Source organism: Triturus cristatus, chromosome 8, assembly GCF_964204655.1.
Source record: "Triturus cristatus chromosome 8, aTriCri1.1, whole genome shotgun sequence".
Taxonomy (NCBI): domain Eukaryota; kingdom Metazoa; phylum Chordata; class Amphibia; order Caudata; family Salamandridae; genus Triturus; species Triturus cristatus.
In genome coordinates this window covers 386,652,922-386,680,734 of record NC_140591.1, presented here as the reverse complement: position 1 = coordinate 386,680,734, position 27,813 = coordinate 386,652,922, and the positions used below count along the sequence as shown (strand labels likewise).

Sequence of the window (27,813 nt, the reverse complement as noted above, 5' to 3'; positions counted from 1 at the left end):
CTTTGTGATACCAGATATCCGCATATTGTGCTTGCGCGCAGAGATAGTAAAGCAAGAAATCGGGTACTCTGAACCCTCCCTGGCAGTAGGGCAATGTAAGTGTCCGTAATTCAATCCTGGCCAGTTTACCCACCCATATTAGCTGGAGGACCAAAGAGGTAATTCGACGAAATACCTCCGCTGAGGGCTGAATGGGTATGTTATTAAAAAGATACAATAGTTTAGGTAACACTACCATTTTCACAATAGCGATGCGGTCGGCCAAGGACAGCGGTAGCTGAATCCATCTCCTCACTTTCCCTTCCAGTGCATCTATTGCCCTCCCATAGTTAGTTCGAATAACGACTTCGGGATCTCGGTGGTACCACACACCCAAATATTTTACCGGTTCTGTCTTCCATTCCAAGGGATACTCCACGGGGTGTGGCTGAGTGCTGTCCGTTAAGGGAATAATCAACGACTTGGCCCAGTTTATATTTATACCTGAGTGGTGCACAAATCTAATATATTCCCTCAGCAAAGGGTTCAGATTGTCCCCTGGGTCTCTCACATATAGCAACATATCATCTGCATACAGTGAAATGTGCAGTGGTCTCTGTGGGAATTGATGTGCCGAGTAGTGATGCCTCTGCCGAATTTTGCATGCTAGTGGTTCAAGTGCTAACGCAAACAACAGCGGGGACAGGGGGCAACCCTGTCTAGTTCCCCGTTGAATAGCAATGGACTCTGAAATATATTTATTCACCCGGACTCGTGCTACTGGCGCAGTATATAACAGGTGTATCCATTGGAGAAACATGGGTGGAAATCCCATCCTCCGTAATACTGTATTAAGATATGTCCACTCTAGCGAGTCAAAGGCCTGGGCTGCATCTAGGAATACCGCCGCAGCCTTGGTCGTCATGCATATAAAAGTTAGTGATGAAGTAGAGTTAGAGCAGCATAAGTGATCAAAATGCTTCTTCAACAGATGTTCTGATGCAGGGACAGTTCTTTTGAGCACATTGATGTCCACCATTTTAGCAAGTCAAAACCAAGATTTCTCAGTGTTCCCATTCAGGTAACTTTTAATTATTTGATGACAAGATTGGGTCATGAGGATTTTATTTTCCAGACTGGAAATAATTTGTTTTCCTCTTTGACGAAACATGTACTTTACACTAACTTTGATACAAATGTGTGCTGTCTTAACTATTAATTCTTCCAGACTTAAACCAAAAAGGAATTATGAATATGTAGGGTTAAAGTTGGTTCAAGCACTTGTTGTAGCCATTTCTACATTTATTCATACTATTATTATTATTTATTTGTACAATTCATTTGCTGTTCTGTGGGCTGGGGTATTGTATCAATACTCTTACAACCACCATCACGGGTGATAAATAATTGTAATTCATTGATAAGAGATGATTTCCTTATCTCTAAGGTTTTCAGCAAACTCCAATTGCCTACAAAAGGTGAATGCATAGGTAACTATTGATCTGTAATTACCCTAATTACCCTAATTTCGGGTCGAAAGTCTGTGGCAATGTCCTTCAATTCTACTATTTAATATTTTAATTTCAGTATTCATTTCCTACAAAATAATTAGATGCCACAGTTTGCATTTTTAATATTAAATAAAAATATATCTCCTCGGTTCTAAACCTCATCTAAACAAGTAAACTCAGACACTGCATGTGAAGAGCCTGTCATGCGTGCAATAATACCCCAACTAGTAAACAGGAAATGTATTCTGGGATTTCTCCGTTTTGGACATAGGTGCTTCCAACATGGCCAAGTGTTTAGTCCCAGAGGTTAATAAACATTGCACAACATAAGGACTAATTCAAAATGTTTATAAGCTATGGTTAGTTTCATAATTACAATTACAGATCTCCATATGTGCAAGAATAATAACAGAGGAAAGGGAGTGTGGTCTAAGAGGGCTGCTTAAAAGAGCCCCGAGAGAGCTCCAGAATACTTCTCTTTATCCTTCATAATCCTGGCACCTGGGGCACCATCCAGCCACGATAACTGATCTGCTATGGAAACTACCCTGCAGTGATACGGAAAATCTATATATAAAGTCAGAAAGAGCCGATATTCATGCCCGTGCAGTGTCAGTGACTTGTGCAACCTCATGGAAAAGGGCAGCATCTGGCTGAGTAGGACTTGGTGTGCTGTCAAACCCTGATTGCATTGTGGACTGCCTGGTGGCAGTCACTGTTTGTCTCCCACCTGTACCTGATAGACCCATGCCCCTGTTTGAGGGGTGCGTCTGATACATTGAGGAAGCTGCAGTGCTGAAAGCTGAACAGCCGCCAGCTCACAACCCCGCTGACGTAAAAAAAAAAGAAAATAGTAGATGTGAAGCTAATTGACTATACCTCAAAACACCTTAATCTGCTTTATGTGCAAAGGCTTTGGAGACTAAAGGCATGCCTTTCATATCATGCTCAGACAAGTCCATCAGATTTAATGAAAACGATTTCATCAATAACGTTGTGCCATCTGCAATTGGTCACGTCCTATTAGTCTAAAGTCAACAAGGTGCCAGTCATTACACAGAGGGCATTGATAGCTGAGCAAATATAAAGGCGGGAAGACTAACACAAGGTAACACAAAATATGTCTTATGTAAGAAAACACTTTAAACACCTCATGCTAATACCATGTTCCTCCAAATTTTCCACCCCTGCAGACAGACATACCTCACAACTTGCACATAGACTTTGAACCATTATCTGACACTAGTTGAAAGGCGTTTGCTCAACTGGGCGACTCTTGCTTTAATTGTTTACAATTTCTGGTATTTTACTTCTCATACTTCTCATTGTTATTTGGTGTAAGAGCCAGGGTCTCTGGATAATGCACAGCAATGTATGCAATAAGCTGAACGGTGTTGTGTCGCACCCATGAGGCAATGGGTGCGCCCGGCAGGGCGTGCAGATCCCGGCCCCGATAGAGGGGTGTTTAGAGAGTTTTCCCCACAAGGGTGTGGCTACATGATATGCCCGAGGTCATGTGACTCCTTTTTAATAAACTGGCTACCGAAGACGTGACATCAGTTGTCGCGGGGATGTGAGAGCCATTGACACCGTAACACTGGCTCTGAGTCTTTATTGCTGCCCCTGCGCACCCGCTCCTGTACCAGTGGGATGAGGGGCACCACACATCACCCCCACCGACACAACAACTGGCGATGAGGGTGGGCGTGCCCCGCTTTCCCGCTCTGTGGCGGCCGTGAGTGTGTGCTCCGCACCCTACGGTGCTTGTGTGCTCATGCCACTATCAGACGTGACGTGCCCTGTGACGTCGGCACAACAGCGTGTCGAAACTGCAGCAGTGATGGGACACGAGGACTGCACAGCCCGCCACAGTGAGCACAACGCTGTTGGCAGGTCCCAGGCGGCATCTGCGCACCATCTGCGGCTCCGCGCAGGACCCGCTGAGACGCGCATGTGCCTGCCCATCCACAACACTCCGGAGGCCCACATGGCAGTGTGCGCACACCTCTCCTGTGCCACGAGGTGCCGGACGGTCCATTCCACCTGGCCCTGGACAGCAAATCAGTGTGCTGCTAGACATCTGGAACTTTGGCACCAGCCCTGATCAGCACCCAGCCGCGCAGCAAGCCAAGTGCCCGCCATGTCCTCCATTCCCCCCATCGAGCCCTTCATGGTAGAGGGACCCCCGTTTGCACAGGCACCCAAGTGGAAGGATTGGGTGGAGCGGCTGTCGATATTCTTTGAGGCCACAAAAGTCCACAAGGATCAGAAAAGGGCCATGCTGCTCCATTTGGGGGGGAAGGACATTCACAAAATCACAAAGACGCTCGCAGAGGCCACGCCCAAAATGCACCACACTCTCATCAATGCTCTCACTGAATACTTTGAGCCGATGGCCAATCAGGACTATGAGCGCTTTATTTTTTACCAGGCGTGACAGCTGCCCGATGAGTCCCTTGATGCTTTCCACGCCAGGCTTAAGAACTTAGCATCCATATGTGGATTCGAGACGAGGCAGAAGAAATCAGGGAACAGATCATCCAGGGGTGTGCGTCGGCTAAACTCTGAGAACGAATTTTGGAGGAGTCAGGTAAATTGCTAACGGACATAATGATACTGAGGCGCACCAAAGAGTTTTCAAAGGCCAGAGCTGCCCACATGAAGGTAGCGCAGCAGTCCCCCATCAAAGTGGAACCAATGAACGTAATAACGCCGAGGCCCGCGCCCCGCCCCAGCAGGAAGGAACCTGGGAGTGCCCCCCAGGGGAATGTGCGAAACTGTGGTTACTATGGAGGAATGCCCCACAAAGCAGCTGACTGCCCAGTGAAAGGCAAACGATGTGCTGGATGTGGCAAATTCAACCATTTCGAGAAGGTGTGTATCGTTCGAAGAGATACAGAAAGCCCAGACCAATGGTGAACCTAGTTCCAGAAGGAAGTGGTGAAACAAGTGATATGGACAACGACGAGGGGGAGGAACGGATGGTACACACAGTCCACATGATCGGAGCGGTGACTCAGAAACTCCGACGGCTGCCCCAATGTCACATACATGTAGGCCAGCACGACGTTACGGCCATCGTGGACACCGGTGCCACGATCAACATCATGTCGGCAGCTTCATACAGGACTATCAAACCAGCTCCCCCTCTGACCCCCACGAAGATCACAGTCTTTGCCTACGACCAGGAAAATCCCTTGAAGATCAGAGGTAAATTCATGACGTTGATGACTCTTGGAACACGTTCCATCACCACCACAGTGTACGTGATTGAAGTTGGACAGGGCATGCTGCTTGGTTGCCGAGCAGCGGAGGACCTAAAGATGGTGACATTCGCGTTTGGAATACATCAGGAATCCATTCAGCACATCCTGGCGGAGTTCGCATCAGTATTCGAAGGAATTGGAAAATTCAAAGGCAAGGAAGTGCACCTTCATGAACTGATCATGGCCATACCTGGGGTCATCAACGTCAGCGATGATCTCATGGTCCACGCTAAGACCATCACAGAGCACAACTCTCGCCTTACTCAAGTGTTACAAAGAGTTCAAGAGGCTGGACTCACACTGCACAGGGAAAAGTGTGAATTCCTCTAAACAAAGCTCCAATTCTTTGGATACACGTTCTCTGCTGTGGGGGTAAACCCAGACCCGGACAAACTCCGCGACTTCAAGACCGCCCCGGCACCCACAAATGTCACTGAGGCTCGCAGCTTCCTTGGAATGGTGAACTATTGTGGCAGGTTCATTCGAGACCTCACAACCCTCACTCAACCCCTGAGGGAGCTCACAAAAGACTCTGTCCCATGGATGTGGGGCACAGAACAGGCTAAGGCGTTCCAGGACATCAAGGAGGCTCAATCCGCTGCCACCACCCTGGCCTTCTTCGACCCCTAAAAGATGACGCTAGTCGCAGTAGATGCCGGCCCGAAAGGATTAGGAGCCGCACTAATGCAGCGACAACATGCTGCCGAGGACTGGGCCCTGGTGGCTTTTGCTAGCCGCTCTCTCACAGACACCCAGCAGCGGTACTCCCAGATAGTAAAGGAGGCCATCGCCATACACTGGGGGTGCCACCACTTCCATCTCTATGTATACGGCAAGCCATTTGTAGTAGCGAACGACCACAAGCCTCTCCTGGCTCTATTCTCAGGAACGTCGTCCAAACCCCTTCCCAGAATAGAAAAGTGGGTGTTACAACTACAAAATTACAACTGCCGGGTGAAGTATCAACCCGGGTCTAGGAATCCAGTGGATTACCTATCTCGCCATCCGAGAGCAGCTAAGGCTCAAGAAGAAGAAGATGCTGCTGACACTGAGGAATATGTCTGCTGCATCACAGCGAGGTCCTGCCCACTTCCACTTTCCATGGATGTGTTGAGGGATGAGACGGACAAAGATGAGTGCCTGCAGCGAGCAAGACAAGCCCTGAAGCATGGAAACTGGCACCGGGCCAAAGAAGAGTGGAAGATACTCACCGCTGATGCGCGACGTATCATGGAGAGCTTGTATCATCCCCGGGAGGAACTCACAGAAGATGCCTCCTGATGCCTGCTGCGAGGACACCGGCTGGTAATTCCGTCGTCTCTGACAGCTCGAGTAGTGCAACTAGCGGATATTGGTCATCAAGGAATGGTCAAAACGAAGTCAAGACTGCGGACCAAAGTATGGTTCCCTTTGATGGACGAACTTGCGGAAGCAACGGTCCGTTCAAGCCAGTGGTGCCAGGTGACTGGGGAGGCTGAGCATCCCGCTCCAATAATAACGGAGCTGAGGCCCAAGCGGCCCTGGACATGTGTCAGTCTCGACTTTGGAAGTCTCCCAGATGGGAGACACACGCTGGTGGCCATTGACGATCACTCCAAATATCTGGAGGTGGAGATCATCAACACGCTAAGTGCGCCGAGGACATCCCGAAAATAGAGAAGATAATGGCAACCCATGGCATCTTTCAAGAACTGGGAACTGACAACAGGCCCCCATTCCAGAGACAGGAGATGGCCGCGTACCTGATGTCATTGGGTATTAAAGCACAGGAGGATCACCCCTCGTTAGCCGCAAGCCAACGGGGAAGTGGAAAGATTCATGCGGACTCTAAACAAAGTAATACGCATTGCCCATGAATGCCAACAGTCAAAAGAGCTAGCAATCTTCACGTTTCTCCGAAGCTACCGGCAGACCCCTCACACCACCACGGGTGTTGCCCCCAGGCATCTGTCCATGGGACGGGTGATCATTGTCTCCATCCCCCACCATCCGCAGTGGAGCCCGGCAGCGTCGGATGACGATCAGGTGGACGCCCACAGGCAGCGGGCACATGCTCAAATCAGCCAACACCGGAGGGCCCGGCCGGCGCACCTGGAAAGGGGTGACTGGGTCCTATTAAAGAACCGATGGGCCAACAGCAAACAAAGGCTCCCGGGTCACTGTGAGAAGAGGGGGTGAGTGGGTAACGTGGAACATTTCCCAGTTCAAAAAGTTCCATCCCTTGTCCTCCTCATCATTGCCTGGTGCCCCAGAGAACTCTAACAGGCCCCGGATGGAGCCTCGGCTGGAACCGGTCCCGGAAGAAGAGGCAGTTGACACTTGCCAGTATGGACTGACCCCGGATGTAGAGCTGGCCCCCGAGGGCGAGTTACCGGAGGAAGGGAGCCCCGAGTCCCCATGGTCCTTTGGAAGTCAGAGAGGCTTCCCAAGTCGGCTATGCAGAGGGATCGTCGAGTGGTCGTGGAAGCTCCCAGTATCACCTTTGACAAAATCCAGAACCGACCCGCAAGCTGCAAGACCACTTCACGTAAGACTGTTCCAATTTCCTTAGGGGCATTTGTGTTATTGACTTTTGCTACAGTGAACTGCTGAGAGAGAGTTTTGATTTCTTCTTTGTTCTTTGTTGGGAGGAATGTTGTGTCGCACCCATGAGGCAAATGGTGCGCCCGGCAGGGCGTGCAGACCCCGGCCCCGATAGAGGGGTGTTTAGAGAGTTTTCCCACAAGGGTGTGGCTACACGGTGTGGCCCGAGGTCATGTGACCCCTGTTTAATAAACTGGCTACCGCGGACGTGACGTCAGTTGGCGCGCGGATGTGAGAGCCATAGACACCATAACACTGGCTCCGAGTCTTTATTGCTGCTCCCGCTCACCCGCTCCTGTACCAGTGGGACGAGGGGTTCCACACATTTCCCCCACCGACACAACAAACAGCAGCTCTGTTTGGTGTCTGCCTCTCTTTGGGCACTTCACACATGAGATAAAAATGATTACAATGGGCATTGATGTTTTCTATAGTATTCAATAAACACATCCTCATTAACAAGCAGCAACTTGCTGTAGGCTAATTCAATATATGTGTGACACACATAAATACGATTAGACAATTTGCATAGGCTCTACATTTCAGAGGACTAAATCCATGCAGTAGTGTTGATGTCGAGTTGATAAATAAAAATTATGATTAAAAATTCTTAATCTGACGAAGAAGTTAGTTAAAATTTAAGGGAAAGTTATAATGGAAAAAACAAAATTGGTTACTGGGTGACAGTGTCATAATGCAGCACCTTTCTTTTTATTAAGAATTTGATTGTGATTTGCTGGGGGTTAACATTCTCCTTTGCATCACCTTTTGTGAGTTATTCTGCTTGAATGGGCAGTAACTTGCCACCCTAGTTTTACTCGGTTTGCTGCAGGTGAGGGTGGCAGCAACAGGGTCTAGGGCAGAGGGAGTTGGTTCCAGCAGGGGGCGCCTTTCATGGCCCGATGCCACCGCAGGAGGTCAGCTGGAGGCCGTCTTCACCAGTGCTTGTAGCTCCTGCACGACTTGCACTCAGTTTCACTGGCTTGCATTATTTGCCTGCTATAGTCGGTCTCAGTAAGTCTGGGTGTGGGAACACCATGCCCCTGGTGACTGAGCAGAGCAGTATCCCACCTGGGACCTCCTCCCGCGACTCATAATCAGGATAGTAATGTGAAGGAGAAAAGTGGCCATGCAATCATTTCCTAGCACTGAGGAGGCACATAGGCACAGTGAACTCTAAGACATGGTTGTTCATTTTGCAATCTGCTGGCTCTGATGTCTTGTCTTTTGAAAAGAGAGGAGCATATTTTTAATTTTAATTTATATGTTTCCTATCTATGTAACAGTTATTTATTTAAATATCCAGGTTAGACATTTGATCTGCCATTACTCGTCAACTCATCCTGTGCCACTACGATTTTATTATAAATTTGTAAAAAAAATATATTAATAGACACCTGTAATATTACTTTTGTTTTGAACCAAACACAATGTAAGAAAAATAAAATCAACAGAAGGTGGCCTGAAGGATATTTTGAAAATGCATAAAGATTCTACAGCTAAACATGTAACTCTCTGCATAGTCCTATTAAAACAAACAAATCGGTGGTGAATCTCATAGAAAATTAGCAGTAGAGAAAAAGGCACAAATAAAACCATACGTTTTCGTTTAACCTGTTAGCAAGCTGGAGGCGTGAAGCTATGTGCGTAACAGCCCATATTTGGAAGAAAATCTCATTTTTGTATAGGAAAACCTCCTTGACCTTTACTTTCACAACACAAGGCTACCATTGACTAATTATTAGCCTAGCAACATATTTTCAAATCTTTAACAATGATGACAGCCAATTGATTGTGTGCATGCTTGATGCTTAGAGTACCAAAGACGAGAAAAGCCATTGCTCAGACTGATGCATTTCCAAGAAGGCGAACAATTTCATTCCTTGAATGTGGCTGTTCATCTTTAATGTAGGTACGTTACAGGAGCATAGAGTGACATTCAGACGCGGGTTTAGAAAATAATAACATTTCCCTGATGTAGAAAATCGCACACTGGTCAAAGTAGATGAACTTACAATGACGCGGTACACATAGCCAATGCCATTGTGTCAACTAAAATTCAGGTCTCAGAGGGTAGACTCAAGGAGTGCATTCAAAGCTAAATACAGTGCATTATGAGCCGTAGCTCTCTCCTCATGGCAAAAATGTGCCCTTTAGGAGAACCTTTCATTCCATAAGCTAAGGCCTGGAGCTATAGTACTAGGTGTGGTTCCAAGAAAATTAATTAATTATATTACATAATTGTATTTGTGTATTAAATCACCAGCCAATTCTCAGTGCTTAACATGTCAGGTTTTAGAAGATTGAGTCAAAGAGAAGCGCCCATGAATGATCTAATTGACTACATGTATCTCTAAGCTCTCTCCCTCTGGCGTGGAGTTGAAAGACGTGTTTTGGTCTTTGGCTTCAGAAGATGTTCATGGGTCCCGGCCCTTTCAGAAGGAAGAGATGGTCCCTGTTGAGTCTTTACCTCAAAACTCAAATACCTGCTTTAGAAGGGTGGTCTTTAAGTCTTTCTGGAGTTATTTCAGGTTGGGCATGTTTTTTTTTTCCACTGTGGATTTCAGATCATCCAATAGTCTTGTTCACAGAGTTCAGATGTGTTTTTCCCCACACGTGGTGGGGATCACATTTATGAAGCTTCTGATCCTGTTTTTCTGCAAATACTCTATAGATAAAGCACAAATCTTATTTGTAATGCTTTGATACTTTGGTGCCAATGGGTCCACTTTTGGGCTGAAGGCATGTGATCTCAATTCCTCTAATTCAGGGAGTCTGGCCACTTTATTTTGAATTATAAAAATGAAACTTTTCAAGAACTACATGGGAATTGAAAACATAAAACACATTTTGGTCATTATATCAAGTAATAATTATCATTCCTTATCTGAATAATTTTTGTTGCATATAATGAAGGAAATAATTTGCAATAAAATTGTGTAATATAATAGCATAGCTGAAAATGAATGAGGAAGCAGTTTTGCCACTGTGTGTCAGTGCTTGTAGAGAATATGGGATCAGGAGGTTGAAAAATGAAGGCAGAGGGAGAAAGGCTGAGTACTCACAAGTACATACATATTTTGTACAGGATGTGAGGTACCTCAAGATGTTTGACTAAGAGTGAGACACAGCACACGATGTTCATAAATAAAAGAAAGTGAGAACGTTGGCTCAGGGAGACAAAGAGACTGAGTGAAAGAGGGCTAGAGAGCAAACAGAGCATACACTTTACTTAGAGAGAGAACAAAAGAAAGTGACAGAAAAACAGGTGGATATAAAGAGAAATGGGGGTGCAGAGGAAGACCAAATGGTAGTTGGGGTTGTAAACTGGGAGGGGCTGGCAGAATCCTCCTGACAGCATGGGAATTGGGTACCAATATGAGAATCCCAAAGATATGTGATGAACAGTGGAAGGCATCCCAAGATCCAATGAATGAAATAAACACAGAGCAAAGGGACGGGGAAAGAAGGGGTTAGATCGCAAGCCCAGCCTAAATATCATTTACTGGAGTAACAGTTTGATCCTTCTCCCCTTGCCCATGTTTTGTAGTTCTGATTATTGGTATCAAAGTGTGTCTGAAGGTCAGCTACAACAATTGTTTTATTATCATGCCTCAGATGGCACTCTACAGCTAAAAGGCTGAATTCTAAACATGTCGACCAATCGTACTAACTGCAGAAATCTTTGACTATGTGACTTACATTTTGCCATACCCCCTTTTTTATAAGTCACTCTCAGGCAGCTGCCAGGTTGATAAATGGGGTGGTGCCACACGGCAATGCCCCTCTGATGGATGTTCTAAATTTACTACACGCGGAAGGGCTGAATATATTGAAAGTTTGCTCTATTACTTTTAGAGTTGTTCACTCCCAAGTGCCTTTCTAGTTGACAGGCAAACTGATCCTGATCAAAGGCTAATGAGCCACCAAAACAAGCCTGGAAGGGTGGCAGAGGCAAGGAAGTTCCTCCACTGTGCGTTGACTTTTAAATACATTAACTGGAGAAGGGTCCACATTTCACTTCAAACGAAACCATTATGGTCTTGGCTGCAGAATCACCTGTAAGCTTGTACTGACAGAAAATGACATGTGTTGATGTAGGAGGTGGAAGCTGTCATACGCAGACCAGACATGTCAATGTGAAAGTCAGGTTGGGTCTTAGTAGGTTGGTATTTGAAATGAAGTGTGAGGGCCTGAGTTGCAGTCAGAGAAGAGTGGCAGGAGAGATGTTTAAAAGAGATGAAAGTTTGCTATGAGATCATGGAGTACCTACATGATGATTGATGAATTACTGTAATACCACCTTCTGCCACGTTTGGAATGTTTTGGTGTTTATTGCACGAGTCTTGAGCGATCAAACCTTTTAGGGTGTAGAGTCTTGTAGAGGAGAACCAGGTTTCTGCATCTAAAATCAAGTCTAGTTTAAGGTTGGTGATGAGGCCTCTGCGAACAGTTGCACACGGAGCTGCAGAGTGTGGTTTATGAGCATATTGTAACGTGTTTTTGTTTGTTTACTAGGAATGTTTGTTGAGGAAATGTTGATGCAGTCAGAAGAGAAGTGAGGGTTGTGAATATATGTCTTTTTGTGGGTATGTGTTGACTGGGATGGTGTCCTGGAGTAAGTGCTGTAGACATATGGTGCGCTTACTGTTGAGTGTTGGGTAATTGTATATTATATGGAATTTTGGCAATCTTTCTACTTGACATAACTAACTCTATTTCCAGTCCTGGAAATTTAACCATGAGGGTATTATTTCATGAACCCTATTACATATCTGGCATACTTTTCTGATCTATGTCACGGTGCACCCTTAATGAAATTGCTAAAGTATAAATCAGGCTTGTGCATTTTATTACAGACAATCCACAATTATCATTGCAAACAACAGCTCATGCCTAAACTGGCAACAATGTACTAGTGAAAGGAAGCCTTCTGCTTGACATTTCTGGTCTACCGTTCAGTTCAGGTGACAGGCCTTATCTCAGATTCAAGGTGGACAGGAATCCTTCCTTTAGGCAGTGGCAGTGGGTGAGGGGATGCCTGGGGGGCTTGTGGGGCACCCACCCAATGGCACTCTTTTGGAGCACACTGAATGTGCACCATATCCTGTGTGGTAAATAGTAAGTGCAGCTAGTGGCAGCTTGTTTGCCTCTGTGTCTGCCTTCTAGTACAGCACAAAGTCAAAGGTTTCTCCTCGTTTGTATAAGGCCATGCCTACATACAAATGAGGAAATACCCTCTTGGATTCTGATTCATATTACATAAGGGTTGACACAAGTAGATGAAGTCTCTTGTGCTATACCAACGTCATAGGGGGCTCAAAAAGCAAGAGCATGCATCCGTTCAGCCCCCAGGTCATGGTGTGTAATACAGTCCCTGGTTGTAAGAAAATAGGCTTTTTGCAGATGTCCTCCCACTTTGTGCTCCCATTTGAACAACTAGATGCTAGATTTCGACTCTGACCGTGCACTGGAGCCTGATACCCAGGCCCCAGTGCCAGGGCTCTTTCTACAAAACTGTTATGTCTGAATTAGTACCCCAATTGGCAAATAGTTTGCCTCCCTTATAAGTCCCTTGTATATATCCCAGTGATACGCAGGGCATGGTTGGTAAAGGGGTTCCCAGGGCTGCAGCATGGTTTTGTGCCACCATGGGCGATCCAAGAAACTACTGACAGCAGGCCTGTCATTTCAGACTGCAGGAGCAGGGCAAATTGCTTGAACTTGACGGTGCCCCCACCATGTGTGGCACAATCAAATGCACTGCATTTTATATATGTCAGTCACCCCTAGAGAAAGCCTCCTGTACCTAGGAGGCAGGGTGCAGTATATTAAGAGTGGAGACACGTAAGTGCAAGCTTATATGTCTCTAAAGTGTCTTTACCATTAAAGTACACTATAAGTGATAGGCGGTCCATAGGATAACATAGGACTTGCACCCGGGCAGACCTGTGTTGCTGGCTCTATTATGGTACCACCTAGATATGTTGAGTTTGTTGTCAAACAATTTGCCTTCTCTCACCTGACTTTCATCTGGTGTCAAGGGAAGGCTGTCATGCGCCCAGGTGGTACCTTAGAGGTTGCCCACCTGGTTGCCTCAGCTTCACTGTGCTCTGGCTGACCACCTTGCACTTTTCCATGCCCGCTGCTGCTAAGATAGGATTCTGACCTCATGCCAGACTGCATGATCACTCGCTTGGGAAGGAATGTGGTCACGCCTTCCTCATCTCAAGCAGGCTGGTGAATTGGCAGATCAAGGTTGTGAGCTATAAAGGCTGTACTGCCTCTGATATGCATTTGGGATGTACCCCCGCGGAGGCAACAGGCATCCCCTTACCCCAGGCACACTTGTACCCTGGCAAGGCTGGAAATTAGATATGCAGGAGATGTGCACCTCACGGAAGGCTGTCCACACCTCGAGAGTGGGCAGCCTGATCTGTAGACATAAAATAGAATCCTGCCATCTTTAGGAGGGTATAAATAGTGGGTTCTGGGTAGAGAAGGTGACCTACACCCCTGGATGCGTTCACCTCAGGGGCTAATTAGCTGCAGTGACTAGCTGTCCATTGGTTACTAGCTCCCACACCCCAAGTCCCCTAAATCTAGGATTTAAGGCACCCCTGACACCAAAACCTCAGATCTGAACACCTTACTTCGAAGAAGATCGAAGAGGAGACCCGTGTCGCCGATAACAGGACTGTGCCCACAGCACATAGCAAAAGAGGGATACTTTGCCTTTTTTTCCGGAGTTTTATATAGCGCGGACTTGACCCGAAGGTATCAGAACACTTTACATGAGCATCAGTTGCATTACACAAGCTCACATTCATTTTTGTTGGGCACGGGGAGATTAAGTGATTTGCCCAGAATCAAAGGGTGTTGAGCGTCCTTGAGAAGACTCAAACCCGGTTCCCCAGCTTAGAGGTCGATCGCTCTGGCCATAAGGCTACATCCTCAGACTAGGAACTGAGTGAACGACCCTCATCCTTGGCTAAAACTCGACACTCGAGAAGAGTGGGGCCCTTCTGGATAACAGAAGCAACCTCAGTCTCCCTTGGACTAGCTGCACTATTCCCCTGCAAACTTCAGGAAAAAATACTCACCGGATCCAAAGACTCACTGGCCATTGGGCCCTTTGTGGTGTCGTCCAAATCCAGGTAGTCCAGTACATTGTGGAAGTTGTAGTCTCACCTGCCCCAAAGTTTCAGGCCACTTCGTTACTCCCCCGGACCCACTGAAGTTCCTGAAGCTATCCGTTATGCTTACCGCAGCCCAGGCTTTTTGGTCACCAATCCAGTAACTGACCCCCATACTCAATGTTGCATCTACTGGGAACTCCAGCAGCTCTGTATCAGCTTTGTTTTTGCATTCTTCTTCTTGCAGCACCATATAAGCGGTAAAACAGCACCACCTACAGCTCCCGTTCAGCACCAAGTAGAGCCAGAATAACTCTGCACCCTGACTTCACGGACTAAGTAAAATTGATCTGACTGTTGTGACCTGGTTCCGAGGCCCGCATGACTTTAACCCTGTAAGGGTTCCATTTAACTCAACCTGCAAGTGACCGATTGTCATTAATGGTTTTTGCCATTGACCGCAATTTTATTTTATCCATCTATTTTACTGCACTGATTTAATATTGCATAAAAATGTATAACTCCAGTTTTACATATATGCTATTCCATTAATTTTAGTTTCTAAATTAGTGTAAAAATACACTCTATTTTTATAAATTGGTGTTGAATTTTGCTCAAGTCGTGTTAATTACTTATCTTCCATGTTGCTGCTGTGAAATGCTTCACACATGTTCCTCTAGTAAAACCTGACTCTTCTTTGTCACTCTTCCAGGGCTGAGCTAAGGATTTTTTAGTGTGAATTGAAGGACCATGTTAGGTGTTTGTGATAATATTACATAGTAAGCCTAATTAGGCATACCACCTAATATTTCACTTTCCTACACTGGTGTGTTAATCTAATAAACTGTAAACAAATCGAGACCAAACAGCCAGAATACATTAGATTGTCACATGAAACACCAAGTCTGGAAACATCATCCTTCGTAGCAAGGAGTGTGGTGGCCACTCTAGGTTTAGGCACCTTGGCCATTACTGGGAGTGGGAGGTGTCACTGGTACTTATATTTTATTCTTGCTTGGTTTCCAATTGAAACCCTGACCGCTCATCATTTCTAGAACAGTTCATGTAATCTCAGCTTAATAAACAGCAATTAGCCCATAAAGTGGCATACTTTTTGTTTTTCTTAGACCTGACTAACAAGAAAAGATAGGATTAGCAACGTCAGTGGCACATAATTAAATCTTGATAGAGGGCAATATAACAGCCTTATTATTAACATGCGATGATACTACATGGTAAGAAGGTTTACTATTTAATGCAAGCCTACAAAATACTAAATAAATATGAACTGTTGAACACTTTTCATTGGATGATGTTACAGGAAGCAATCAATAGTGCTCCTGATACCACCTCTGTACATTAGAAATGTCTGCTTCCTTCTCCACTGACAAGATTTTGAGAATCCTGGTGGACATTCTAGCCAATTTGGCTATCTCAGCCATTCCAGGGTTAGCCCAAATCCATCAAAAATAAAACATAAACTTCTCTACAATCTCTAAATTGAGTTTGGCTGGAAAATAATTGTTTTAAACTTCAGTACTGCACCATTCCCTGCGTCCATCTTAAAAGAACAAGCATGTAGTATGTCTCGTAACATTACAACAATGATCAATGTATCTATCCATCAAGGTGCAGTCTTGAAGGTCTCAAAACACACTAGCTAGTAATTTTGCACATTGATAGAAGCATACACCTGATCTGAGGGACGCGGTAAGAAAGCACGCCATCTCAAACCACCACATGCCATAAATGACCATAGAGATCATGCATCAACTTCCAGAATGCATTAAGTTGATAAACATTCTACATATTCATCAGTAAGGACATTGACTGCCCAGAGACACAGAATCTGACATCATATTAATTTAGGAGAATGTGATTGTGAGATAAACCATGCCCCGGTTCCTGAATACAATCTATTACGCCTAAGGGACCCCGACCCAACATTCATAATCAGCCCTCACTTACCTCTTTCTTCCCAGCATGGTGAGCACCACCAACAGCTCCTTCCCTTGAAAAAAAGAAGAGGAAGGGGTTAATTCTTTCACTGTGGATCCACTGACGACAAAAGGAGGCAGGCCTACAAATGCTTAGAGCCAATTACAGAGAGAGGCGGAGAGTAAGGAACGGACATCCGGATTGGAGGGCAGAGAGAGGAGGCTGCACCCAGAAGACGCCGAACAGAACATCGTGGACTCAAGACACTGTTTGAAGGAGGAGATCCCGACCCGTTCTACCGAGTTGGAGGACATCGGGGAAGCAAAGGAGAGAGGCCACCTTCTGCTGCACTGAGACTGAGGACAGCACACGAAGACGACAAGACTACAGAAACCTGAAGCGAAGAGTGGTGGTCACCATGGGAAGTGTGACTCACCCCCGCAACTCAGGAGAGCTGCAGCTTCCATGGTACATGTTGTGGAAGGGAGGAGAGGTGTAACAGAACGTTCGGGAAACCGAAGCGTGACAAGGGGGGGTGGGAGGCCAAGAAGCGGCACTACCCTAACACTGAAACAGTGAGGAATACTATCTTTTATTTTTATCTTGAATATTTTCTTTTCTTTGTTTATTGTTTGCATTTGAATGTTGGTTTAGAGCAGAAAGGCAGTTCACTCCCTAGTGAGATTGGAGCCTGATACTGGGCCTGAGAGAAAGGCCAATTAACTTGGTGTACTAGTGGTTACCCAAAAGAAGAAAGGAAGAGCACTATATAAAAGAAAACTCCTGGGAACATTACAAAAACAGCAAGAGGAGATCAGTCAATATCAAACCACCAAGATAAGAAAGAAGAGTAGATTAAGCACAATTTCACTTGTTTTCCTTGCGCAATTTCCCTACCCTAAATCCTAGTGGTCACAACAGGAGCCCAAGAAAACAAACAACCTAATAGAGAAAGGGGGGTAAATGATATACAACTTTCACCAGAAAAGAGGTCCCCCTAGCACCTCTGGGTGTGGTGATGGTCCCTGTCCCTTACAAACAAGATACTTTTAGGCCATTATACTTACCTCGTTCTCCTCGTCTTCTTTCATGCGAACCGGGACGACCCACCGCGGAAGCGCAGATCTAAGACAAGGAGAAGAAGGAGAAGAATAACGCAGAAAGAGGAGAAGAACAAAGTGTCCATTTCAGCAACCTCAAATATTTATTGTTTACTTTCCCCTCTGTTTTTTATTTTTTTGCTTTTGTTTCTGTGGTCTTCTTTCAAAATAAACACCAAAATGGAGAGAGACATTCGGCCTCCCAGAATCGTTTTTCGCCTATCCCTCTCACACCAGCAATATTATGCAATGATCGACATCTGTAAATCCTCGTCCTCGCAATCTTTCTGTCATTTTTGATATTCTTGACCAGTTAGACCTTCAGGAAAACATTTTAAAAAACGGTCTGGGATCACAGGAATAACCCTACAGTGATGTATATTTTTGCAGTTACCAGAGTCATTGGCGTTGTAAGATATCAAATATTAACCGAAGCATAGTTAAAAAATAGTGTCACTGCTTTTCCTCATTTTCCTGATCAAGTAATAAAATAAGGCCGTCTGAATTGTTGAAAGAGGGTAGATAAAGCGTATCATCCGCGCATATAGCTTGAAAATAATGGAGTACTAGTACAAGGTCAGGAACTGCTTAAGGCATATTTATAACTATACTTAGTCACTGCACACTCCCCTCTGGCGGTTAGAGGAACTGGGAGTATCCATCACTAACACAGATATGCATAAGTATTGGAGTTTGGTATGATCCAGACCTTTTTTATGATTGAATTGCAGCTATCATGAGTTATAACACATCAATTTAAGATGCTCAGAAGAGTCATATTGCCCCTCTAGGTGAGCCTTTGTATTAAATTGCTACGTTTATCGGCCTTGCCCTAATTAGATTTTTGCAACCTTGTCTATGCCAAAGTAACAAAAATATCAAAAAGAAAAGTTGTTCCATAGGTGTTCATTTTGTAACATTTCAGGTGTGTGGTGGGACAGTTAAAGCAAAACTACTCAGTAGTGAGCAATAAGTACCAAACAAAACTACCTGAACAGGAAACAACAATGTATAGAAGTATGACACTCTTTATACAGAAATATCAGAAATTGCAATTAGTCAATATAAAAAAAATTACATTCATACAACAGAGGTGCTACAGTGAAACACATGTAGTGGTGCAATGCTTGTGAATACTGCATATGAGATTTTGAAAACTGATGGTAGACGAACAGTTTCAGTGATACATTGGAATGGGTGTTTTTGGCTGTAGAATTTAAGACAGCAGAGTAGCTGAGAAGGCAAGTCAAAAGCTCTGAACACTACATGATACACCAGTGAATCTGGTTAAATAGAGAGAAATAAGAAAGCATTGTTTTGGTATTTAAATAGCTCTAATGGTTCCCTATAAGTAGGGACTTTTTTCACAAAGTTCTGGATGGGGACTGCCTAGAATGGGCATGCCAATGCAGCTACCCTACCCCCCCCCCCAAAAGAAGGCAAAATACTTTCTGCCCCCCCAGGAGGCAGATGGGGTAGTAAGCCCTGATCTTCCGCCCAGCATTGGACAGCCACACAAGTGAGACATCATTTTACTCTGGAGGCACAGGGGAATGCTAGGTGGTAGGACATTTGTGTCAGGGCGGTGATTTTTTCAGCTAAATTTGAGGTTTACACGTGATTCTGGGCAGGAAAACGTTGGGGGATCCATGCAAGCCATACCTCACTTACTCCTCAAGGTGTCTAGTTTTCCAAAATATATGGGCTTGGTAGGTTTCCCTAGATGGCCGTGAGTCCGGGGCCAAAAACCAGGTCCCCCTCCATTGCAAAACCAGGTCGCTTTGTGATAGGTCATTTTAATGTCTCCACAATAAGTTTTGGGCCCTTGCCTGTCCAGGTTACTTGACCTACCCACATGAGTTAGGTACCATTTTTATTGGGAGACTTTGGAGAATGCGGGGTGGGTGGAAGTTTGTGGGCCCATGCAGATTCCAGAACTTTACATCACAGAAATGTGAGGAAAATGTGTTTTGTTTTACAAAGTTTTGAGGTTCATAAAGGGATTCTGGGTAACTGGGTAACCTGGTGAAAGCCGCACAAGTCACCCCATCCTGGATTCCACTGCCTGTCTAGTTTTCAAAAATGTATAGGTTTGCTAGGTTTCCCTAGGTGCCGGCAGAGCTAGGGTTCAAAATCTACAGCTAGGCACTTTGCAAAAAAGGGGTCAGTTTTCACTGTAAAAATGTGGTGTGTCCACGTTTCGTTTTGGGCCGTTTCCTATTGCAACATAGAATGGTGTTCTGATATGTACAGTATGTTTTGTTCTAAGAATTGTATGTTGGACACAAAAAATATTTTTAACATGAATTTGTATTAATAAAATGAAGTTTTTAATCTAATTATTTGTAGTACACTGAGTCTATGATGGTATCAATTCACGTTTAGGTCTGTATATTTGATATGACCTAGTAATTGCTTGGGGTACTCTTTTCTCATTTGTAATTTGCCTGCCCTAGGAATTAGTACCATTAGCAGGGGGTCCTATTTTGACAATTAAACGTTTAGGGCAAACCACGCCAAGGATGCCAGGTCCAACATGTACCCTCGCCTGTATTATATTTTTGTAATCAATATTGTGGATGCAATAATTTGGCACAATGTAATTTAAGAAGCAAGTATTGTGGTAGAACATGGCTAAAAATAATAGAGGTTGTCATTAAAAATGTGTGTGCATAATTGATATCATTAAGGACAATTAGAATGGCTCTGCTTCTCTCCCAACATAACCTTATTCAGGTAGAACCAAAATGGTTGTCTGATATATTCATAGAGAGGACATAATAGTGTTTTTCCGGTCTCATACCCCGACATATTAGGAAAGTGATTGTTGTGCTGTAAAAATAAAATGGGTAACTATTAGATACCTTCCAAAGCATGGATATTTCTTCACTACAATTTCAGATGTAGCATAAGTGACATGGCACAACATCTGACCTCACTATGACATCACAGGGCCCACCCGTTTTCTCACCTTTAGATCCTTGCCCTTTAACAAGGGCTAGGGAGATTGATGTGTGCCTTCCTACATTCCTGACCACTGAGCTGAAGATTAGCAAAGACCATGTCACATCCATAAAATAATTCGGGACTCAAGAAACCGTGCTTCTCGATTGAACTCCAAAGAAATCTCCCGGCCCTTCACCTAAATCAGGTCCCCTAACTCCTGCATCTTGGAAAACACGCACACCAGACCCACTTTTTATGTATTCCCAGGAGCGCCATCATCGGGTGTCAACATGTCATCACACCATAATGCCATGAGGTCTTCAAAATGAACAACTCCCTTAGGAGCCACAATGATTTTGAACGAAATAGAGTGTTACCACAGATGCTGATGAGGGCGATTCCTATGGAGTTCTTAGTACAATGTGGAAGGAGGGTTTCCTGAATCCTGAAATTTATGATATCCCCTTTTCTGGCAAAATATTATTTCCTATGCATTTCAGTGCTTAACACAAGGGTCAATACCTCCTGTAACAGCCTATGGGCCGAGTATTACCCTTAACTTAAGAAGGTACTACGGTAATGGTAGCTGGGTCCGCCAGACTCTAGGTATGTATCACGAGCATGACGTAGAACATTTTCACACAATATGAGTAAAGCATATAAACATGCCCTTATGCACATGTGATACGATTCAGGATACAAAGGAGCACAGAGGGCACTTCCTCCTAACAGACATGGAGTAATAAACCTCACGTACAGAAGACAAATGAGGTTCACTTGATTGTGTGGATTCCGTCAATGCATGTCATTATAAGCATGTCTTTATGAAGCAGAATGAAAGGTCTATTTGTTTTCTTTGCACATGAGTGTTTGTCTTATTTCAACAGAGTGAAAAGGACTTGGTAAATCACCAGGCCACTCATCTGAGCCTATGGCAAAGGATAACATTGATGACACTATCCACATTAGTAGGAATGGATGGCGCGTGTATGTATGATGGAATGAGAGTATCTTTAAACGAATAGGTAGAAAGGTTTTGATATCAAGATAGTTGGGGTCAGATTGGTCCAGACGAAAGCTGGAAAATCATGTGGCTAGATAAATGTGGCAGAAGCATGTTGACCCATGGACGTGAGGACCATTGATGAGTCCTCTGACATCTGATTTAGTTTTTAATCTCACTAGGGGTAGCCTCATGATTGTTAACTAAAAACTTTAGAGGTTAACTTAAGTGATTTTATCTTTCTTAGCTTTCTCTGATCCCACGAATAATATTGATTACCAACAAATGCTAACTCCAAGAGTGTGGTTGAGCCACTATGACTAGCTAGTCGCAAGGACTCGATGATGAAGCATGACACCTAGTTGTGTGGGTGAGTCCTTTTAAGAAAAAAACCTCTCAGTGGCTTTTATGTAAACAGCAAGTGCATCTGTAACAAAGTTCTTCCCAAATGAAACTGTAACACAACACAAAATACTCTGCTTCTCAGGACAATTGTATCGTCAGGTGTGCTCTAATTTCGGTCCAAAGCTAATTCCTGCGTGCAACAGTTTATTTGAAATCTTCGCCAACTTTTAAAATATATTTTTGATGGTAGAAGCCTGGTTTACCCTCTACAGCCTGTGGAATGGCTAATGTACCTCTCTGTTTTCCGCAGGTTCCACCAATACTGCTGGACAAGCAGTTCTCAGAATTCACCCCGGATATAACGCCAATCATTCTGGCTGCTCACACCAACAATTATGAGATCATAAAGCATCTTGTGCAGAAAGGTGTCTCTGTGCCCAGGCCTCACGAGGTGCGCTGCAACTGCGTGGAATGCGTCTCCGGATCTGACGTGGACAGCCTCCGCCACTCCCGGTCCAGATTAAACATCTACAGGGCTCTGGCCAGCCCCTCACTGATCGCGCTCTCCAGCGAAGACCCCTTCCTCACGGCCTTCCAGCTAAGCTGGGAGCTGCAGGAGTTGAGCAAAGTGGAGAACGAGTTTAAATCGGAATACGAGGAGCTCTCTCGGCAGTGCAAGCAATTTGCAAAAGACCTTTTGGATCAGACAAGGAGTTCAAGAGAGCTGGAAATAATTCTTAATTACAGGGATGATAACAATTTGATAGAAGAGCAGAATGGGAACGATCTGGCGAGACTGAAGCTAGCAATTAAATATCGCCAAAAAGAGGTGAGTGTTGCTGCCAATGCGTGATTAATATTATAATTGCAGTAATGTAACCCTTGTTAATAGGTTGGGATGCCGCAGTCAGATCCAGACATGTCATGAGTTGAGCGCTTTTTAGGACAGAGATAGTTTAAGAGTAAGCACACCAAATTAGTTTATAATCCTTGTTTTTTCCGTCATCATAATGTGGGAGCTCTTTAAAATGGGGGTGTTAACGAAAGACAAATGTTGTTTACTTAAATGTTTGCAAATGTTGTTTGAATTGTTTGCTGTTTTGATGGCAAATGGTCCGTGGTGGTAAATGCAGGCCTACCATAAATAATAGCATGTGTTATTGGGATTTTATATGTTATTTTTACTTTGTGCTGCATCACCTTTTCAGGGGCGGCTCCTCCGCTATGGCGGAGGAGCGTCGCCCCACTGCTGCTACTCAGTAGAAGCAACAGTGAAAAAGAAAATGATAATAAAATGATTTTATTATCATTTCCTTCTTCACCGTTGCTTCTGCTGGGTAGCCCAGTTGCGGTGTGGGGTCAGGCCATCCTTCTGAGCTTCAAATGCCCATAACAGTTCGGCTCGCCGTTTTAGGCCGGCTAAACCGTTATGCGCACTTAGCATTTCTGCACCCGGCTTTGTTGTACAGCCAGTTAGAGAAAACCCACAGGCTTCCAGGCACTGTCAGAGAGGCGAAGCCGGCTGCTCAGACCAATCCCAGCGCTGCTCTCACACTGGGAATAGCATTCTCAGCATGAGAGCAGCCCTGGGATTGGCATCTGGGAGCCTGCGCAGTGTGGGCCAGTCAGGATCGGAAGAGGAGGAATACCCAGCATCAGGTAAGTCGAAATTAGTGTATTTATGTATTGATATTTTGTTATGTGTTTGTCACCTCTGATCCCTGCTCTACTTTATATTCAAGATTCAAAAAACATAATTCTAACCTTGAACTATCCCTTTCCCTTACCCTAATTCTAGTTTATAGAATATCCAGTAGCATGTCCCAAGCTCTAAATTGATAGAGATTTGAACACTGGAATCAATACAGTTCACTGATTTCAAGCTCTGCTCATCAGATCATACGAAACATCCTCACCTTATGTCCCCCCCACCTCCCATCCACAAGTGAGTATTCACACCATTTGAAAGTCCAATAAATAAGCACTAATTTGAGACTCAACAGAGGACTACATTGAAGAAGTGCACCATCTTTTGTCTGCATTACTAAGCTTGTTCTTCACTTAGCAGAGTAAGGGATTTTCAGGAAGTTATGTAGCTTCGTTCAAAATTTTGACAGATCTCTTTGATTTTGTTCAGCCATATGCAAACTGGTTGTCTGTATGGCAAGCCACTAGCAGCTGTCCTTGACATTTGTATCTGTATTCCATATTATTAACACACCATGTCAATTTTCACTCAAACACTGGTTTGACAATCAAATTGATAGGAAACTAGCACGCTACAAGACGACTCAGCAAAAATCCACTGTTTCACATCATAGACATGCAATATGATATACATCCGTTTACCCATCATAACATCATTATAATCCCTCCCATCCATACCACCTCTTATCTCAGGGCAGAGGTTATTGTGCAGTAAACCATAATAGTAAGGCACAACTTGGGGATCAACTCACAGTACAGAGACAGACTAGAGAATCAGTGCAAGGATTCATCATTAGTCAAGTGCATAAACCTTGTAGGATTAGATCATGGCAGGAAATTTGTGGTGTATGGTCTGGAGAAGGGTTCCCAGACCTGGTCAAAAAAGGTCATCTAATTATTCACCTGGTAGATTCAGGCAGCTATCCTAACCATTCAAACATTCCCTCTTTGTTGGATGGCACAGTGGGTTTCTTCAAGGGTGCAGATTGGAAGTCTTTGCAACTGCAAAGGTTCCAGCCATCAACATTTATGAATATTAGAGGGAGCTACACTGTCAGCCATGTCATGGAGTTGAGCCGGACAGTTTGGTGGTTTCTATGTAAAAATATTTGTGGAGGTAATCTGTACCATATTTCCATCCAATAAGATTTAAATGAGGAAAGAAATGTCCAGCAATATAGAGATACATTCACAATTATCCATCTTACATCACGAGCATTCAGAATCATTAGAGACCCGTTTTGTGCAAGTGGAGGCGGGACCAATACAAATTGTGGAAGATTATAAAATAAGAAAAATTCAGCTGGATTCATGTCAGCTTTCATTATGGGAGGCAAGCAACTCTGTCAGGTCATGAGACTCGTAGTCATTGTGATGGTGTATGATTCTTACCCAAATGACTGCAGATCCAATGGACAAGCAGATTGTATCAACCAAGCTGTGTTGAACTAAGGTCAAATTCAGATTTGAAATTATGCAATGAATTCAGGGAATCTAAAATTATTTCATATATGCCATATAATATACTTCCCTCTGTGGCAGCCCAGAAAAGTGGGTCAGAAGTCATATGATCAAAGCATATTTTTTGGGAGAGGTAGTGACTGAGGTAATCAATTACTATGTGGGGTATGCATAAACCACTTGATTTCATATGAGCATGTAAAATACTAGGTTTTAGCCTCATCTTCAAGGCTCATATAAAAGACTTAATGTAATTTTCAGTGCTGATGAGCAGTGACTTCTGGAATACCAAAAGCAACAGTCCAAAAATGCACTTGAATCGCCATCTGTCTTGGCCATTAAGGGTACAATGTTATCCTCTACTATTATGCCAATCCCTCAATTTAAGAGTATACCGAGGTAGAGCAAGACCCTCTGGACCCATTTCATATGGAAGTCGACAGTACAGGCTCTGGTAGTGAAGCAAGATATTGACATCACTTCACATTGCCCCAAATTTACCTTGTGACGAGAACTGTGAAAATTTGTCAATTAAGGACATCAGCGCAGGTAATGATGTGCAGGGCTCAGCAATTGACATGAAGATATTGTCTGCCTAGAGGAAATATTTTACAGGTCTCCACCCTTTAAGATATGCATTTAATCAGACTAGAGATTTAGATGGCAGTTACAGGGACATTTTAAGGATTATGGGGCTCCCAGGCCAAATATATTTGGGGGGGCCCATGTGCGTAACAGCTTTGAATTTATAATCAAATTTCAGCTCTTTCATACCCTCTTTGGCCAGGTCACTGACAGTGCACATGCACGCACCTCCAAATTCTAAATGTGTTTACATCTAATATTCAGGACTAGTTGTGTGTGCTTTCAATATTTTACCACAGCAAGAGCTAGCTAATATAAAGGGGAAAACCTGTTTAACCTACTGCCAGCCTTCTCATTCATTTTGATTGTTCTGGATCTCACCATGTTTTCATATGGTGGAATGTTCACATATACATGTACTGTACAAGGTTAAAAGAAAAATTATGATTGTGAAATGAAATGCCTTTCATGGACACAATAATGCTATACAATGTTTGATAATGTATTGATGCTTTTAATAATATAAATTATTCACTAAGATATAACTTTTGATAAATGGAATAAAAATTAACAAAATATTTTCTATATCAAAATACTTGTGTCATGCCCAAGATTTGTAAGCACTGCACATTGACTTGCATAATGTAATTGTTGTTTTGCCCGTTTATATTCTCTATTATGTACACTTGCCTAGGTTTTTTCCCCCTTTATTGTTACCTAATCCCTATGTCTAGCAAGTATATCTTGTATGTAGGGGCCTCATATGTAAGGTCCTGTTTTGATCAAAATGAAACTTTTTTATGAATGTTACATGAAACATAAATAAAAACAAAATTTTTCTACAAAATGTCTGTAATAGATTCTCACACATCAATCACATTAAAATAAATTAAAGGAACCAGTATTTAAAACAATCAATTGAAGAATTATTGAAAGGCTTCACCTCAAGACTCTGCAGAACAGAGCTGATTCTACCATGGGCCCCCCTGAAAGGCTGGGGCCCTGGGCTAGAGCCCACTTTGCCCACGCCTTAAAACGTCTCTGGGCAGTTACTAAATGTTCTAGGGCAAGGAGAAAGATATAGTTCGAGACAAAATACCTCCACAGTTAATGTGCACTGTGGATAGTGACAGAACGATGAAGTCCCAAACCTTGCACTATTTATATTTGTAGAATTATTAATCTCTGTCTTTTGGGATTCTAGGTTGGCTTCTGTGGTAGTTATGCATGTTTTAAAATGTATTTTGTATAATATGCATAACAAAGACGTTATTTATTGATCATTGTGTGAATGCTTTAGAAAATACTACATTAAATTGACTGAAAAATTGATTCCTTTTTCAAATCAATCAATCAATGAGATTTATAAAGTGTACACTTGGGTAGGAGTACTTCCCAGCACTTGCTTTCATTGTAGGTGTCTCGAGATAAATTAGGTTGGCTTTTCAATCAGTAACATAATTTGAAGAATGTACAAACTGCATGGGCATGAAAACCTCACTCTTCTTAAGGGCAATTAGACCTCTTATGTCCTTTCTCAGGGCACAATGAAATCACTGAAAGGCCGTGGTTATATGTTCCACTTCTGCCGATCACAACTGCCCCGTGTACCAACACCTGGTTTTCCTTGGTAAGGGTACACTGAACCTGATTTTACCAGCTGGACTTTCTGCCTGATAAAATCACTTGAGGCTTCAGCTTCAAGAGCAGCCAGGTCTTGGAACCTGGCTCTGCCCAACGATTTTCTTTAGTAAAAGGGGGGAATGCGATGTTCCTCCCTGGCAGAAATATTCTTCCCCTTACTCATCTACCTCCACCCCCTCTCTACACAGAAGCCTTCTCAGAGCAGCTTCTAAATGTCTTTGTTAAACCCCTTGAAATGGAAATGCTGTGCATAACACCACATGATAATTGTGTGTCCTCGCAGTAATAAGCCTTTCCAAGGTGTCTAACTCATAATTGCATGACATTTTGTGGAGTGTTCGGGCATGGTACTGGTAATTATGTGTGAGGAATTTTCTCTGTGTAAGTACTTTGCAACTCATAATCAAGCCCACAGTGTACAACTCACAGATTACTACTACTTATTGAAATTGTATGCTTGTTTGCATTTATAGATATTGGACGTTTTCTGTGGAATAGGACAAATTACATAAATGTTTGTAAATTGTAGGTCGCAGTAAAATCTGAATTATCCTATGTAATCAGACTAATTTCAGTAATTCTGCATTACTCTTGTGATGCAAAATAATG

General features: G+C 43.8%; 1 protein-coding gene across 2 annotated transcripts in view; it reads left to right on the top strand.

The window, feature by feature from the left end:
• TRPC4 (transient receptor potential cation channel subfamily C member 4) overlaps positions 1-27,813 on the top strand; it is a 1,369,656-nt gene that overhangs the window by 811,540 nt on the left and 530,303 nt on the right. For both annotated transcript variants that reach the window (XM_085621757.1, XM_085621758.1), the window contains exon 4: positions 22,118-22,636. In XM_085621757.1, the coding sequence (XP_085477883.1) occupies positions 22,118-22,636 (519 nt within the window). The remainder of the gene's footprint in view (positions 1-22,117; positions 22,637-27,813) is intronic.